This window comes from Gopherus evgoodei, chromosome 3, assembly GCF_007399415.2.
Source record: "Gopherus evgoodei ecotype Sinaloan lineage chromosome 3, rGopEvg1_v1.p, whole genome shotgun sequence".
NCBI classification, from domain to species: Eukaryota; Metazoa; Chordata; order Testudines; family Testudinidae; genus Gopherus; species Gopherus evgoodei.
Window position 1 is genome coordinate 1736615 of NC_044324.1, and position 15327 is coordinate 1751941.

Below are 15327 nucleotides of genomic sequence, written 5' to 3' on the forward strand. Positions count from 1 at the left end.
GGTATTTTCTGCTTGCCTTGCTGCCGAGGAAAAAAAATGGGCTGGAGAACTACATTACCCACAGACCCTTGCGCGCAATAAGTGGGGGAAATGGCGGCCCTGCGGGACGGAGCGTTCTCGTTAGGCACAGGCCGGGGTCTGCTGATGTCATTGGTGAGATCCGCCCACCCTAGCACTATCTGCCATGGTGATTGGCTGGTCTTTCCCATGACCCGCCCTAGTGTCCAACCCGCTCTTTTTATTGGGCAAACCTCTATGCCCCGCCTTCCTCGGCCCGTGAATGGCTGGACGCTCCGGTGTTGTCAATGGGCGGCTCACATTTACTGCCCTGGCGATGGAGGGAGCGTTACTGAAATGGACCAACTACCTCTCGGGTAACGGCCGGGGGGGCGGGCCTGGGAGTCCCCTGGCCTGGGGGGGCCGGACCGTCCGGGGTCCGTGTGACCCTCCCCCCCCGACCCGGGCCAGGTCCGTGTGACCCTCCCCCGCTCCCCCGACCCGGGCCAGGTCCGTGTGACCCTCCCCCCGCTCCCCGACCCGGGCCAGGTCCCTGTGACCCCTTCCCCCTTCTCCCCTTCCCTTGAACCGAGCCAGGTCCCTGTGACCCTCCCCCTCCCTCCTTCAACCCGGGCCAGGTCCGTGTGATCCTTCCCCGCTCCCCCGACCCGGGCCAGGTCCGTGTGACCCTCCTCTGACCCGGGCCAGGTCCGTGTGACCCTCCCCCGCTCCCCCGACCCGGGCCAGGTCCCTGTGACCCTCCCCCCCGCCACCTTGAACCGGGCCAGGTCCCTGTAACCCTCCCCCTCCCTCCTCCACCCTGGGCCAGGTCCGTGTGACCCTCCCCCGCTCCCCCGACCCGGGCCAGGTCCGTGTGACCCTCCTCCCCGCCCCCTTGAACCGGGCCAGGTCCCTGTGACCCTCCCCCTCCCTCCTCCACCCTGGGCCAGGTCCGTGTGACCCTTCCCCCCCGTCCTCCTTCAACCCGGGCCAGGTCCGTGTGATCCTCCCCGGCTCCCCCGACCCGGGCCAGGTCCGTGTGACCCTCCTCCGACCCGGGCCAGGTCCGTGTGACCCTCCCCCTCCCTCCTCCACCCTGGGCCAGGTCCATGTGACCCTCCCCCGCTCCCCCGACCCGGGCCAGGTCCGTGTGACCCTCCCCCCCCGCCCCCTTGAACCGGGCCAGGTCCCTGTGACCCTCCCCCTCCCTCCTCCACCCTGGGCCAGGTCCGTGTGACCCTTCCCCCCCGTCCCTCCTCCGACCCGGGCCAGGTCCGTGTGACCCTCCTCCGACCCAGGCCAGGTCCGTGTGACCCTCCTCCGACCCGGGCCAGGTCCGTGTGACCCTCCCCCGCTCCCCCGACCCGGGCCAGGTCCGTGTGACCCTCCTCCCCGCCCCCTTGAACCGGGCCAGGTCCCTGTGACCCTCCCCCTCCCTCCTCCACCCTGGGCCAGGTCCGTGTGACCCTTCCCCCCCGTCCTCCTTCAACCCGGGCCAGGTCCGTGTGATCCTCCCCGGCTCCCCCGACCCGGGCCAGGTCCGTGTGACCCTCCTCCGACCCGGGCCAGGTCCGTGTGACCCTCCCCCTCCCTCCTCCACCCTGGGCCAGGTCCATGTGACCCTCCCCCGCTCCCCCGACCCGGGCCAGGTCCGTGTGACCCTCCCCCCCGCCCCCTTGAACCGGGCCAGGTCCCTGTGACCCTCCCCCTCCCTCCTCCACCCTGGGCCAGGTCCGTGTGACCCTTCCCCCCCGTCCCTCCTCCGACCCGGGCCAGGTCCGTGTGACCCTCCTCCGACCCAGGCCAGGTCCGTGTGACCCTCCTCCGACCCGGGCCAGGTCCGTGTGACCCTCCCCCCGCTCCCCCGACCCGGGCCAGGTCCCTGTGACCCTCCCCCCGCCCCCTTGAACCGGGCCAGGTCCCTGTGACCCTCCCCCCCCGACCCGGGCCAGGTCCCTGTGACCCTCCCCCTCCCTCCTCCGACCCGGGCCAGGTCCGTGTGACCCTCCCCCCGCTCCCCCGACCCGGGCCAGGTCTGTGTGACCCTCCCCCCCGCCCCCTTGAACCGGGCCAGGTCCCTGTGACCCTCCGTCTCCCTCCTCCGACCCGGGCCAGGTCCCTGTAACCCTCCCCCCGCTCCCCCGACCCGGGCCAGGTCCGTGTGACCCTCCCCCCCTCCTCCAAACCGGCCAGGTCCGTGTGACGCTCCCCCGACCCGGGCCAGGTCCGTGTGACGCTCCCTCGACCCGGGCCAGGTCCGTGCGACCCTCCCCCCGCTTCCCGACCCGGGCCAGGTCCGTGCGACCCTCCCCCCGCTTCCCGACCCGGGCCAGGTCCGTGCGACCCTCCCCCCGCTTCCCGACCCGGGCCAGGTCCCTGTGACCCTCCCCCGCTCCCCCGACCCGGGCCAGGTCCCTGTGACCCTCCCCCCCCCCGACCCGGGCCAGGTCCGTGTGTCCCTCCCCCCGCTCCCCCGACCCGGGCCAGGTCCCTGTGACCCTCCCCCGCTCCCCCGACCCGGGCCAGGTCCCTGTGACCCTCCCCCCCCCGACCCGGGCCAGGTCCCTGTGACCCTCCCCCCCCCCCCCCCCGACCCGGGCCAGGCCCCTGTGACCCTCCCCCTCCCCCCCCCGACCCGGGCCAGGTCCCTGTGACCCTCCCCCTCCCTCCTCCGACCCGGGCCAGGTCCCTGTGACCCTGCCACCCCCCTCCAACCCAGGCCAGGTCCCTGTGACCCTCCGCCCCCCTCCTCCGACCCGGGCCAGGTCCGTGCGACCCTCCCCCCGCTTCCCGACCCGGGCCAGGTCCCTGTGACCCTCCCCCGCTCCCCCGACCCGGGCCAGGTCCCTGTGACCCTCCCCCGCTCCCCCGACCCGGGCCAGGTCCGTGTGACCCTCCCCCCCCCCCGACCCGGGCCAGGTCCGTGTGACCCTCCCCCCGCTCCCCCGACCCGGGCCAGGTCCCTGTGACCCTCCCCCGCTCCCCCGACCCGGGCCAGGTCCCTGTGACCCTCCCCCCCCCGACCCGGGCCAGGTCCCTGTGACCCTCCCCCTCCCCCCCCGACCCGGGCCAGGCCCCTGTGACCCTCCCCCCCCCCCCCCCCCGACCCGGGCCAGGTCCCTGTGACCCTCCCCCTCCCTCCTCCGACCCGGGCCAGGTCCCTGTGACCCTGCCACCCCCCTCCAACCCAGGCCAGGTCCCTGTGACCCTCCGCCCCCCTCCTCCGACCCGGGCCAGGTCCGTGTGACCCTCCCCCCGCTCCCCGACCCGGGCCAGGTCCCTGTGACCCTCCTCCTCCCCCCCCCGACCCGGGCCGGGTCCCTGTGACCCTCCCCCCCCGCCCCCTTGAACCGGGCCAGGTCCCTGTGACCCTCCCCCTCTCCCCCCCCCGACCCGGGCCAGGTCCGTCTGACCTGACCCGGGCCAGGTCCCTGTGACCCTCCCCCTCACCCCCTTGAACCGGTCCAGGTCCCTGTGACCCTCCCCCTCCCTCCTCCGACCCAGGCCAGGTCCGTGTGACTCTCTCCCCCGTCCTCCGACCCGGGCCAGGTCCCTGTGACCCTCCCCCTCCCTCCTCCAAACCGGGCCAGGTCCCTGTGACCCTCCTCCCCCGTCCCTCCTCCGACCCGGGCCAGGTCCGTGTGACCCTCCCCCCGCTTCCCGACCCGGGCCAGGTCCGTGTGACCCTCCCCCCGCTTCCCGACCCGGGCCAGGTCCGTGTGACCCTCCCCCCGCTTCCCGACCCGGGCCAGGTCCGTGTGACCCTCCCCCTCCCCTCCAAACTGGGCCAGGTCCGTGTGACCCACCCCCCCGCTCCCCCGCCCTGGGCCAGGTCCCTGTGACCCTCCCCCCCGCCCCCTTGAACCAGGCCAGGTCCCTGTGACCCTCCCCCCCCTCCTCCAAACCGGGCCAGGTCCCTATGACCCTCCTCCCCCGTCCCTCCTCCGACCCGGGCCAGGTCCGCGTTACCCTCCCCCCCGTTCTCCGACCCGGGCCAGGTCCATGTTACCCTCCCCCCCGTCCTCCGACCCGGGCCAGGTCCGTGTGACCCTCCGCCCCCCCGACCCTGGCCAGGTCCGTGTGACCCTCCCCCCCAACCTGGGTCAGGTCCCTGTGACCCTCCACCCCTTCTCCGACCTGGGCCAGGTCCCTGTGACCCTCTCTCTGACCCGGGCCAGGTTCCTGTGACCCCTTCCCCCTTCTCCCCTTCCCTTGAACTGAGCCAGGTCCATGTGACCCTCCCCCCCGCTCCCTGACCCAGGCCAGGTCCGTGTGACCCTCACCCCCGCCCCCTTGAACCGGGCCAGGTCCCTGTGACCCTCCCCCCCCCGACCTGGACCAGGTCCGTGTGACCCTCCCCCCATTCCCCGACCCGGGACAGGTCTCTGTGACCCTGCCCCTCCCCTCCAAACTGGGCCAGTCCCTGTGACCCTCCCCCCCCGCCCCCTTGAACCGGGCCAGGTCCCTGTGACCCTTTCTTCCCCTCCTCCAACCCGGGCCAGGTCCGTGTGACCATCTCCCCCCCTTCTCCAACCCGGGCCAGGTCCGTGTGACCCTCCTCCCACTCCCCAACCTGGGCCAGATCCCTGTGACCCTCCTCCCTGCCCAAACCGGGCCGGGTCCCTGTGACCCTCCCCCCCCCTCCAACCCAGGCCAGGTCCGTGTGACCCTCCCCCCACTCCCCGACCTGGGCCAGGTCCCTGTGACCCTCCCCATGCTTCCCGAACCAGGCCAGGTCCGTGTGACCCTCCATCCCTTCTCCGATCCGGGCCAGGTCCCTGTGACCCTCTCTCCGATCCGGGCCAGGTCCCTGTGACCCTGCCACCCCCCTCCGACCCAGACCAGGTCCCTGTGACCCTCCCCCCCCTCCTACGACCCGGGCCAGGTCCCTCTGACCCTCCCCCCTTTCCTTGAACTGGGCCAGGTCCCTGTGACCCTTCCCCCCCCGACCCGGGCCAGGTCCCTGTGACCCTGCCACCCCCCTCCGACCCAGGCCAGGTCCCTGTGACCCTCCCCCCCCTCCTCCGACCCGGGCCAGGTCCCTGTGACCCTCCCCCCTTCCCTTGAACTGGGCCAGGTCCCTGTGACCCTTTTCCCCCCCCTCCCCCGACCCAGGCCAGGTCCCTGTGACCCTTTCCCCCCCGACCCGGGCCAGGTCCCTGTGACCCTCCGCCCCTGCTCCCTTGAACCAGGCCAGGTCCCTGTAGCCCTCCCCCCCCCCTCCTCCGACCCGGGCCAAGTCCCTGTGACCCTCCCCCCCACCCCCCGAACCGGGACAGGTCCCTGTGACACTCTCCTGCCCCCCCCCCCCGAACCAGGCTAGGTCCGTATGACCCTCCCCCACCCCTCTCAACCGGGCCAGGTCCGTGCGACACACACACACCCCAAACCAGGCACAAGTCTGTGTAAGACACACACACATACACCCTGAACCGGGCCAAGTCTGTGTGACCCGCCCCCAACTAAACCGGGCCAGGTCTGTGTGACATCCCCCTCCCCCAAAACCGGACCAGGTCTATGTGACCTGCCCCCAGCTGTTCCGGACCAGGTCTGTGTGACCCTCCTCCCCTGAACTGGACTAGGTCTCTGTGACTCTCCCCCCACCCACCTCCACGAACTGGGCCAGGTCTGTGTGACCCTCCCTCTAAACCAGGCCAGGTCTCTGTGTCCCTCCTCTCCCCCACCCCCCAACCGGGCTGGATCTCTGTGCCCTTCTCCCCTGACCTGGGCCTGCTCCCCCCGAACCGGGCAGGTCCATGTCCTTCTCCCCAAACCAGGACAGGTCTGTGACCCCTGGGTTCACTGCCCCTGAACCAGGTTCACAGGACTGTGACCTGGACCCCCCCCCCATGCCAGGCTTATGACTTCCTTCAAAGAGAGGCTGCCTCCCTCCCTTTGAACAGGGCCAGCTCTATGACCTGCACCGCACGTTTCCAGATGGGATGGGAGGACCCCAGCAGGCTCCAGGGTGGCACCCATCTCTCTCCTGAGCTCTAACTTGGCACAAAGGCTAGCTGGCCCATGCCACAACCTGTTCCGTTCTGAGAGCCAGATGCCAACTGGGTGCAGGGGCCACCCTGTGCCTGAGGGGTCGTGAGGATGCAGAGTTTGCTTGTAATTTTCCCCCTTACAGGGCAAGCAACACGGGTGGACTCCAAAGGGGGAACGGTAGCAAATAACCTGCTGTCCTCTCCAGCACCCCTGGGCTGTGTCCCCCTAGAACCCAGCCATGGGGAGACATCCTGGAATCCCACTGCCAGACTGTCCAGCACTGGGCAGCTTTCGTGGGGCCAGAAATGGGAGAGGCCCGGGTGCTGTGTATTGGCTGGCAAAGCGCTGGACTAGGTGGCTGGCTAATCTGCTCTGGCTAGGCCTGTGTCCCCGTGGGCATCGCCGGGCAGTGGTGGTGGCAGGATAGGACCTGACGGCTGCTAAGAAACGTCCTTGGTCCTGTCCTGCTGGCCCTCGGATAACTTTGCCTAACCCACATGCCTCCTGGGTGTGGGGTTCTGTCCCATCTAGTGGCACGGAGAGGGAGAGCGAGATAGGCTGTACTGCATGAGCTAAAAGCCAAGTGGCTGTTAGCTAAGGCTTTAGAGTGAGATCGACAGAGATATATCAGAGGTCTCAGGTTCGATCCTGTGCCCCGACAACCGGGGTCTGTCAGCGTTACATTTGCACATCTCTAGCCCCTTGCACTGGAGCACGTCACCCCCATAATGCCCCACATACAGACACCGCTGGGGAAGCACCGTGTCGGGGGCACAGACAGGGATAGGACCCCGGAGTCCTGACTCTGAACCGTCTCCTCTCCCACAGTCAGGAATAGAATCCAGGAGTCCTGCTTCCCGGCCCATTGCTCGAAGCACGAGACCCCACGCCTTCCCAGGGCTGGAAATAGAACCCAGGAGTCCTGGCTCCATGCTGTAGTCACCAGACTGCCCTGTGCCTTGTGTGGGAAGAGCTCCTGTGCGCCAGGCAGCAGGCAAAGGAGCTGGGCTCCCTGGAGGAGAGAAGCGCCCTGGCAGGCGTTGGTGGGGTGACTGGCTTTTCCTTTCCCCTGTAGGTTGGCAGCCACGGTACTTTGTCCTGGACAGTGGCATCCTGTCCTACTACGACTCTCAGGACGACGTGGGCAAAGGCAGCAAAGGCAGCATCAAGATGGCCGTCTGTGAGATCAAAGGTTGGTGCCCTGCTGGGTGAGACGCTTGTGCAGGTAGTGGGAGGCGATTGGACCAGGAGGGGCTGGCATGCTGCGCTGCTGACTGGGATCCTGGCAGGGCAACGGTCCAGAGTTTAACAAACACTTAGGGGCCAGATTCTCCAATGGGCCTTTCCCATCCCTTGCTGCTCTCTCCAGGGGTTTGTCCAGTCTAGTACTTAAATTCCAGAAAAGAGTGTGCGGCTGTTGGAATCAGGCATTGAACCCATGTGTCCTAGTGCGCAGTCTCCTGCTCTAACCACTAGACCTCACCCTCCTCCCAGAGCTGGGAATAGAACCCAGGTGTCCTAGTGGTCAGTCCCCCCACTCTAACCACTAGACATCACCCTCCTCCCAGAGCTGGGAATGGAACCCAGGTGTCCTAGTGGTCAGTTTCCTGCTCTAACCGCTAGACATCACTCTCCTCCCAGAGCTGGGCATAGAACCCAGGAGTCGTGGCTCCCAGGCCCTTGCTCTAATCACAGGACCCCACTCCCACTCTCCTCGTGAAGAAACCCTGGGTCCCTAGACTCTGGCTACAGAGCTGGATTGTGTCATGCAAGGTGAGAACAGACTCGGCTACCCGAGCACTGGACACTCGCCCAGCGACTGTCTTGTGCCTGCAGTGCACCCCACCGACCCCACGCGCATGGAGCTGGTGATTCCAGGGGAGCAGTATTTCTACCTGAAGGCAGGGGGTGCCGCAGAGAGGCAGAAGTGGCTGGTGGCCCTGGGGAGCTCTAAAGCCTGTTTGGGCGACAGCAGGAGCCAGAAGGACAAAGGTGGGTCCTCCCTGAAGGGAGGGGGTGGGCACCGTGCCAGGGAAACTGTGATCTCTGTTGGGGTGTGGCAGATCTGGGCCTGGAATAGCAGGCAGGGGGGAGCTGTACGTCAGGAGTCAGGGACAGATCGGGGGTTTGGGGGAGCCCAGGGGTTGGGACTGAGGGACATTGGCAGAGCTATGCCTGCGGGCCCAAGACTGCAGCAGCAGAGGGGTGTGGTAAGCCTGGCTGCACCCTTCAGTTTTGTGGTGGAGCGGGCAGCAGAGAAGGGCACCTGGGCGTTCCCTCCTCTTTAGTAAACAGTCACTCATCTGTGCCTGCAGAGAATCGGAATTTCATCCTTCTGACCTGCTGGTTATGGGGTGGGGCCCCAGTAGTGGACGGCCTGACCGTAAAGCCCCAGCCCACTAGAGGGTGCTGTGCTGCAGGGAGTGATGGTGGGGGGGGCTCAGTGAGGGGGTGCACTCTCCCCTTGCAATGAGCAAACAGACCCGAGTGCAGTGCTAGTAGGCGCTAGGTTGCAGAGAGTGAGGCTCAGTACGAGGCACTCTCCCCTGTGGGTCAGTGCCCCAGAGCAGCACTATGGGGTGTTGTGCTGGAGGGTGGCTGACTCCAGCAGGGGGCGCTTTTTCCTCTCTGGGTCAGTGCTGAGCCCAGTGCCACCACACAGGACAGGTCCACTTATTAACAAACCCAATGCACGCTGTGAGAACTGGGGCATCAACCCCTGTGTCCTAGCTAAATTCCAACGTGGGTCATTCCATTCTGGCTCCCCTGACAGTTTCTGCTGAATCCTCTGTTTTTCTTCACTTCCTCTCTTAGACTAGTGCAGCGCTACTACAGGTTGTTAAACAGATGCTATGTTCCACCCCAGGGGTGGCTGCACTTCAGTGACAGGGGCAAAGCAATCCCTGCATATACCATACAGGGCCTGGGGCTTCCAGAGGAGCAGGATAGGAATGAGGCAATGTTGATCTTCCCGTCTCCCTCCAGACATGCACCTGAGCAGTGAGTCCCTGGGCCGGAAGCTGTCGGAGCTACGGCTGTACTGCGACCTGCTGACTCAGCAGGTCTTGGATGTCCAGGAGTCCACACGGCCCCAGGACAATGGCTCCCCACTCGATATCGAGGTTCAAAGGGAGTGGGGGGAGGTTAAAGGGGAGCTGTTGGGTTTTAGGAGGATCTGGAGGACATGGGTCCTGGCTACCCTCTCCCTCCTGCCGGGGCCCAAAGGCTGCCTGAGTCCAGCAGCTCAGAGAGGGTTGCGGCATGCAGTGTAGAGTCAACCAGTGGAACTCCCCGCTGCAGGGCTGTGCTGTGATACCACCACCTCAAGTGGCCGGGATCCTCATGGGGTATGAGGCTTTGCAGCATAAGCGGATGGGGCAGGGTCCAGAAGGGAAGATGTGCATGGATGTGAGCCCCCGCTCTAACCACTAGACTCCACTCTGCGCCCAGAGGTAGGGAAATAACCCAAGAATCCTGATTCCCACTCCCCTGCTCTATCCGCTAGGCATGACTCTCTCCCCAAAGCTGCTTCTCTTCTGAGCAGTGCCTTGGCACGCATGTCTGTAATGCAAGTGAGCTAGCTAAAAAGGGGCGGGGAGGCCACTGACTCACTGGGTCGCCAGGCCAAGTCACTGCCCCTCTCTTTGCCTCGGTTTCCCCACCTGTACAGCAGGCTTGGAGAGGCTGGTGCTACAGAAACGCAAAGGATTGTGGGTGGCCATTCCTCTTGGTAACCCTCTGTCCTCCCTGTTCCCAGAAGATGAACGAAGCCTCCTCCTTGCTCAGAGCCACCTGCAGCCAGTTCATCTCCACGCTGGAGGAGTGCATGAAATTCGCCAACGCCCGCCTGGCACCCGAGCTCTACCAGCCCTCGCCGTCCCCTCTGCCTCAGGACTTCGTGGGCACCAAACTCCCGCATTCCCATAGAGTAAGAGCCTCCCTGAGGGGGGCAGCATTTGGACTAGCAATGGCATCTACGTAGGACAGATTAGAAATCCAGCATGCTTCACTTCTTTGCCAGCCCCAAGTGCGGGGAAGGGCTGTGTGGGTTGTCTGGGAGCTAGCTGGGCTCTGGGCATGGCCCCAGAGAGGGCAGAGCCCGGGCAAGCTTCTGAGCAGAGCGTCTGGGGTCAGTTTATCCTCTGCCTCTTTGCTGAGGACGTTGCTATGATCCCGGCGTGGCTCATGGCTGGCCCACCCGGCAGTCATCAGATGTGTGCCCGCGCTGCCAGTCTGAGCTGGATCTGAACTAACTCCAGAGCCGCCTGGTGCCCCTAGCTTGCTCGGTTCCATCTGACCCTCTCCTGCTTTCTGGCCTCACAGGTGAGACGCTCCCTCAGCCACACGGGCATCGTGTCCCCCGACAGGTGAGCAGGTTGGCCATGGGGGAAGGGAGGGAGGCTTCCGGTGGCGCAGCTCTGTGCTGGGTGAGGATCCTGCGGTCCCTGCGCTCGGCTGGGGGCTGAGACTGAGCAGAATGCAGGCGCAGGCAGGCAGCCGGCTTCTGGGTGCCCATGACATGGGTCCTGGCTCCCTCCAAGTCAGGCCCTCGCCCTGCATAGTGCCACCCCGACTCCCCTAGCTGGAGATGGGGAAGGTTCCCAGCCCCCTGGGTGGGTAGACTGGATGGGGTGGGGGGAGCAATCAGCCGGGCTCTCCCTTGGGTGCCTTGCTAGGTGCCCACCCCAGGCCAAGGCTCTCACCCTGCCCCCCTCTCACAGAGGGGCAGAGCCGCCCTGGCCCCCGGTGCCGCCACAGAAGGGCGCCGTGACAGTGCTGCGCAACCTGGAGGAGATGGTGGTGTTCCGCTCGCAGCACTGGAGCCAGCAGGGCCCCGCGCCCGACAGCCCTGTCGGCACCATCGTGGAGGAGAGGGAAGGTAGGAGCCATGGGGCAGCCTCCCTGTCACCAGGGGGGGCCAGCACAGTGCAGCATGGTCACATGGCCAGCTCGGGGCGGCTGGCTGCTTGTCCCATTGCAGATGATTACAGGGATTGCAGGACAGCATCAGCCCCTGACCCGCCCCAGCTCCGCCCTGGAAGGCACTGTCTTCCCCCCGCCCCACGCAGCAGGCTCTGCCTTTCCTGCTGGCCCTGGCCCACACTAGCCATGCCCCAATGGGCCCTTTGGGGCTGAGGTTCATGGCTCCCATGCGTCACAGTCCCAAGCTGTGTCTCCTGTGGGCAGGTGTCAGTCTCCATGCAGATGGGCAGCCAGGGCCCCATTGGTGAGAGGGGAGCAGGGGAAGCAGATTCTAATGGACCGAGCACAGGCCTGTGAGCCAGGACTCCTGGGTTCAATTCCCAGCTCTGCAAGACAAGGGGCGAGTCCCTCCCTGTGCCCCAGTTTCCCCCAGGATGGCAATGCTGACAGAGCCTCTGGAGGTGGCAGTGGTGGGTTAGGTGAGGCTGTCCTGCGCAGGAAGTAACAGGAGCTGAGTGACTCTCTCTGAGGGTACCTTGCACATGCCCCCTGCCTCATCCAGCCTGGGGACTGGAGCCCTGAGCTAGAGCCCCCCAGAGGCCAGAAGCTGCTGCTCTCCCTAATTCCTCCTCCCCTCCCTTGCCAGAGGCACCGCTGCCCACGCAAGAGTCCCCGGCGGAATTGGCTGGCAGTGAGAAGCGGAAGTGAACGGCACCAAGATCCGGGCGCTGCATCCGCCTCACATTGGGGGCTTGGGAACATCTCTGGCCCAGCCCTGCGGGAGCACGGCACTTCTCTGTGCTTAGTAGCTGCCGGGGACCAGCAGAGAACAATGGGGCCGTGTTCTCCCCCCAACTCCTCAGGCTGGCCCCCTTCACCCTGCACTGGTCCCAGCTCCACAGGGGCGGAGCGGTGCCCTTCTGGGAAGGGAGTAGCGTCTAGCAGGTAGAGCAGGGGACTGAGCATCAGGATGCTTGAGTCCTGTGACCCAGGGTGGGTCACCTCCATGCTCTGCATCCATTTCCCCGTCTGCAGGGGGGAGGGTCTGGAAATGGCTTGGATGTGCAGGCGGAAGAGGCCAGAGGGGCACTGCGGGGTGGTATTGAGCAGCGGGTGCCATGGGCAGTGGGAACGCAGGCTCTCCGGGATGAGGGGACAGAGCTCCCATCCTGGGGTGGGGCAAAGGGGGCCTCGTCCCAGGAGCAGAAGAGCTACATTCTCCTTGGTGCTGATCTCCCCTGGCGCCTGTGCTGGCCTTATGCCCTGTCCCTGGGTCTGGGGGAGAGGGAGAGAATCTGCTGAGCATGGAACTGGAAAACTGCCCCCTCTTTGCTCCCCAGCCCAGGGAGCCCAAACGCCTCCTACCCCTGCCTCTTGTCCCCTCCCCCTCGCTTTGATGCTATGCATGATGCCATCCGTGCAGGAGAGGAGGGATCCGGGGTGTCTGCCATCACCAGCCCACACAGTATTAGAGCCTCAGAGAGCCAGCCAGCATGCGGGGGCTAATGGCCAAATACGATCCAGCAGGATCCCCTGTAATCCGTGGGAGCAGAGCCGGTGTCCCCGTTATGTGGTGTGTCAGGGGAGAGCTCTCCCTGCCCAGGAAATAGTACTGCCCCCCCAAAATGGGGCTCTGAGGGGATCTTGCTCTTCTACCCCTCGTCCCATCCAGTTGGTGCCCAGTTCGGTGCCATGGTGCATCAAAGCACCTCTTACAACCAGGCTTCACCCAGCAGGGGGCACCCTCTTCACTTTCTCGCCACAGCCTCTGGATCCAGCAGGCGGGTGAGAGGAGGCTGGTTCCTTCAATCTGGCAGGGCGCCTCCCTCTGGCCAGTTCCCGTCTGCGCCCCGCTGACGGTTCAAGCCAAGGCCAGAAGCGAGAGCCCAGCTGGCCCTCCTGTTGCAGGGGCTGCTGGGAGCAAAGCGTGCGTCTTGGGGACAGGAGAAGCAGAGGTGAGAAGAAAGATGGTGCCAGGGGAGGGTTGGCTCCTCCCACCCGGACTTCACCCGAGTCAGGTGACTGCACCCAACGCTAAACTCTTTGAACACTACAGCAAAGGCCTGGCCGATTCTAATTGAGCTGCAAAACGGTCCCTGCTGTCGTCCTCTGGCTCTTTCTGCTTTGACACAGGATTTTGTGTCACCAGGTTGGGGCTGTTTTTTTGCCGAGGGAAGGCAGCCGTTTCTGCGGAGAGCTCTGCCAAAGATCAGGCCTTGCAATAAAGACTCTAATTTTGAAACAAGTGGCTCGTCTCCATGTGTCTCTTTCCCCCTTGGGGGCTTTTCCCCAGGGCCTGTGGAAGGAGCAGCTGCACAGTGTGGGAAAGCGGCTCTGGAGTTGCTAAAGCCTGAAATTGCTCCAGAACAAAACTGCTTCATCAGAATCGGCAAGCGAAAGGAAGTGCCTGTATCTTCGGGACTCTGACCCAAACCGCTGTGTCGTTCGTGGCTGCTACTGATTGTTCTTCCCGTCTTGATCCAGGCATCATTCCGAGCTCTCCCAGACTCTGGGAGCGACAGGAGGTTCCTGCAGCTCCCCGAGTGTTTAAGCAAAATTCAGAACTTGCCTCAAAGCTGCTGTGAAATTCTCCTGCTGCAGCTCGGCACTTAGTGTCTGGATCCAACACAGCCTATTTCTCGTTCTTTAGCTCCTGGGTGATCTTGCTTTTGCGGAGACGGTGTTTTAAAGGAAGAGCACGGTGAGTTTGCTGTGTATTTTACCCAAATGCGCAGAGAGGGTTTATTCCCTTGTGGTTTAGAGAAAGACCAGGCTAGAGTTGTAAAGCCATCCCAACTATTCATAGTACAATAGAAAAAATCAAGGGCCATTTGCAACCGAAGTTCTTTCAATCAAATGATCAGGCCTGAAATGCCCTTAGACCAGTGAATTTCTTGCAAATTATTGGTAACAGACACTAGCTTCTTGCTGATGCTAATGCCCCTTTTGCGGGCCAGTGCCGAGGGGTTGCTCCTCTGCTCAGGAGCAGTGCTCCGTTGTGGCCTTTCACGGCAGATTCTCAGTGGGAGGGGAAATTGGGGAAAGCGAGTATGTCCCAGGGCCGCCCAGAAGGGGGGAGCAAGTGGGGCAATTTGCCCTGGGCCCTGCAGGGGCCCCCCATGAGAGTTTTTCGGGGCCCCTGGAGCAGGGTCCTTCACTCGCTCTGGGGGCCCTGGAAAACTCTCACGGGGCCCAGGCCGCCAGAGCTTCTTCCACTCCGGGTCTTCGGTGGCAATTTGGCTGCGGGGGGTCCTTCTGCTCCGGAACCCACTGCCGAAGACCCCCGCACACTCCCAAAAAGTCCTCGCGTGGCTGTGCAGCGACACTGCCTGGTGGTGTCGGTAACAGTGGCACGCAGGGCTGTGGGTGCAAAGCAGAATCAGGCCCAACTTGATTTCCGTCCGTTCCCAATCTCGATTGAGGAGTTAACTAAAATCACTGGTTAAAATTTCATTTGAACTCTTAACGGCAATGGGAAGAAACTGTCTCCTGTTTCCTCCCAAAACCAACATTGAGTATCAGTATTTCCCCTTGCAAAGCATCATTCAGTTGCTCCTAATCTAGTCTTCCCTGCTCCTTATCTAGACAAACGATTCATAGATCCTAAGGTCAGGAGGGGCTGCTGTGGGCACCTTTCTAACACAGCCCCTAGGACTTGCCTGGGTTACTTCTTGTTTACACTAGAGCAGATTTTTTTAGAAAAGCATCCAATCTTGATTGAAAAGTCTCCATTGATGGAGAATGCACGAGGGCCCCATGTAAGTTGTCCCGGTGGTTAATTCCTCCTGGTGGTAAACATTTGCGCCTCTTTTCCAGCCTGAATTTGAGATTTGTTCTTTGGTAAAAAATCCGAGGGGTCAGTTGATGTCCAGAAACAAACTTCTCTTGCTCAGCACTTTTGTAAACCTTTAATTTTCACAACATCCAGCCTGTGATTGACGGGCGTCTCCTCCACAGTCAGCAGCCAGGGACTGTTCATGGCTGAAAGGGTGGAGGAGTTCCTGTGATAATAGAGAGCGCAGCTGAGCCGGGAAGGCAGATTGAGGGTGCAGGGGAGCGCGCACACACACACACACACACACTCTCTCTCTCTCTCTTTCTCTCTCTCTCCTTCAAGACAGGTGAGGGGAAGGTAAATTCTGAGAGCCCTGTTGCTAAGTCAGTTTTACGGAGCTACAGCTCCCTGCAGTCCAGACTGCCAGCCCTCCCAAGGGCACCTGGCTGCATGGAGGGCCACACGCCAGCCCCTCCGGCCCCTTCAATATCAAGCCTGCACTCCTCTAGCCAAGGTGGTCTAGGGTGTTAATTGCCAGTGGGCACATTTTTGCCTCAGGCAGAGTTCTAGACTGGGGACCCAGCTCTCTGTGATGGGCGTAACAATGTACCCATTTCCTTGGTGTACAGCGGGAGACGGGG

General features: G+C 63.9%; 1 protein-coding gene across 3 annotated transcripts; it reads left to right on the forward strand.

Annotated features, from left to right (window-relative positions):
• The first annotated feature begins 240 nt into the window (after positions 1 to 240).
• LOC115647718 (pleckstrin homology domain-containing family A member 3-like) lies at positions 241 to 13156 on the forward strand. Of its 3 annotated transcripts, none has more exons than XM_030554442.1 (8): positions 241 to 374; positions 7064 to 7180; positions 7825 to 7980; positions 8974 to 9110; positions 9749 to 9916; positions 10312 to 10355; positions 10710 to 10867; positions 11558 to 13156. In XM_030554442.1, the coding sequence occupies exons 1-8, from the start codon at positions 281 to 283 to the stop codon at positions 11617 to 11619; spliced, it is 936 nt and encodes a 311-aa protein (XP_030410302.1). In that variant the 5' UTR covers positions 241 to 280; the 3' UTR covers positions 11620 to 13156. The 3 variants fall into 3 exon arrangements, with proteins under 3 accessions (XP_030410302.1, XP_030410303.1, XP_030410301.1); XM_030554441.1 differs by having other exon boundaries at positions 243 to 374; positions 9746 to 9916; XM_030554443.1 differs by lacking the exon at positions 10710 to 10867 and having other exon boundaries at positions 9746 to 9916.
• Positions 13157 to 15327: the final 2171 nt, after the last annotated feature.

Bases quoted from the DNA above. Each gene is read 5' to 3' on its own strand.
- LOC115647718 (XM_030554441.1), top strand. From the start codon at position 281: ATGGCTGGACGCTCCGGTGTTGTCAATGGGCGGCTCACATTTACTGCC. The intron at 7,981-8,973 runs GTGGGTCCTCCC...GTCTCCCTCCAG, and splicing joins CAGGAGCCAGAAGGACAAAG to ACATGCACCTGAGCAGTGAG. The intron at 9,917-10,311 runs GTAAGAGCCTCC...CTGGCCTCACAG, and splicing joins AACTCCCGCATTCCCATAGA to GTGAGACGCTCCCTCAGCCA.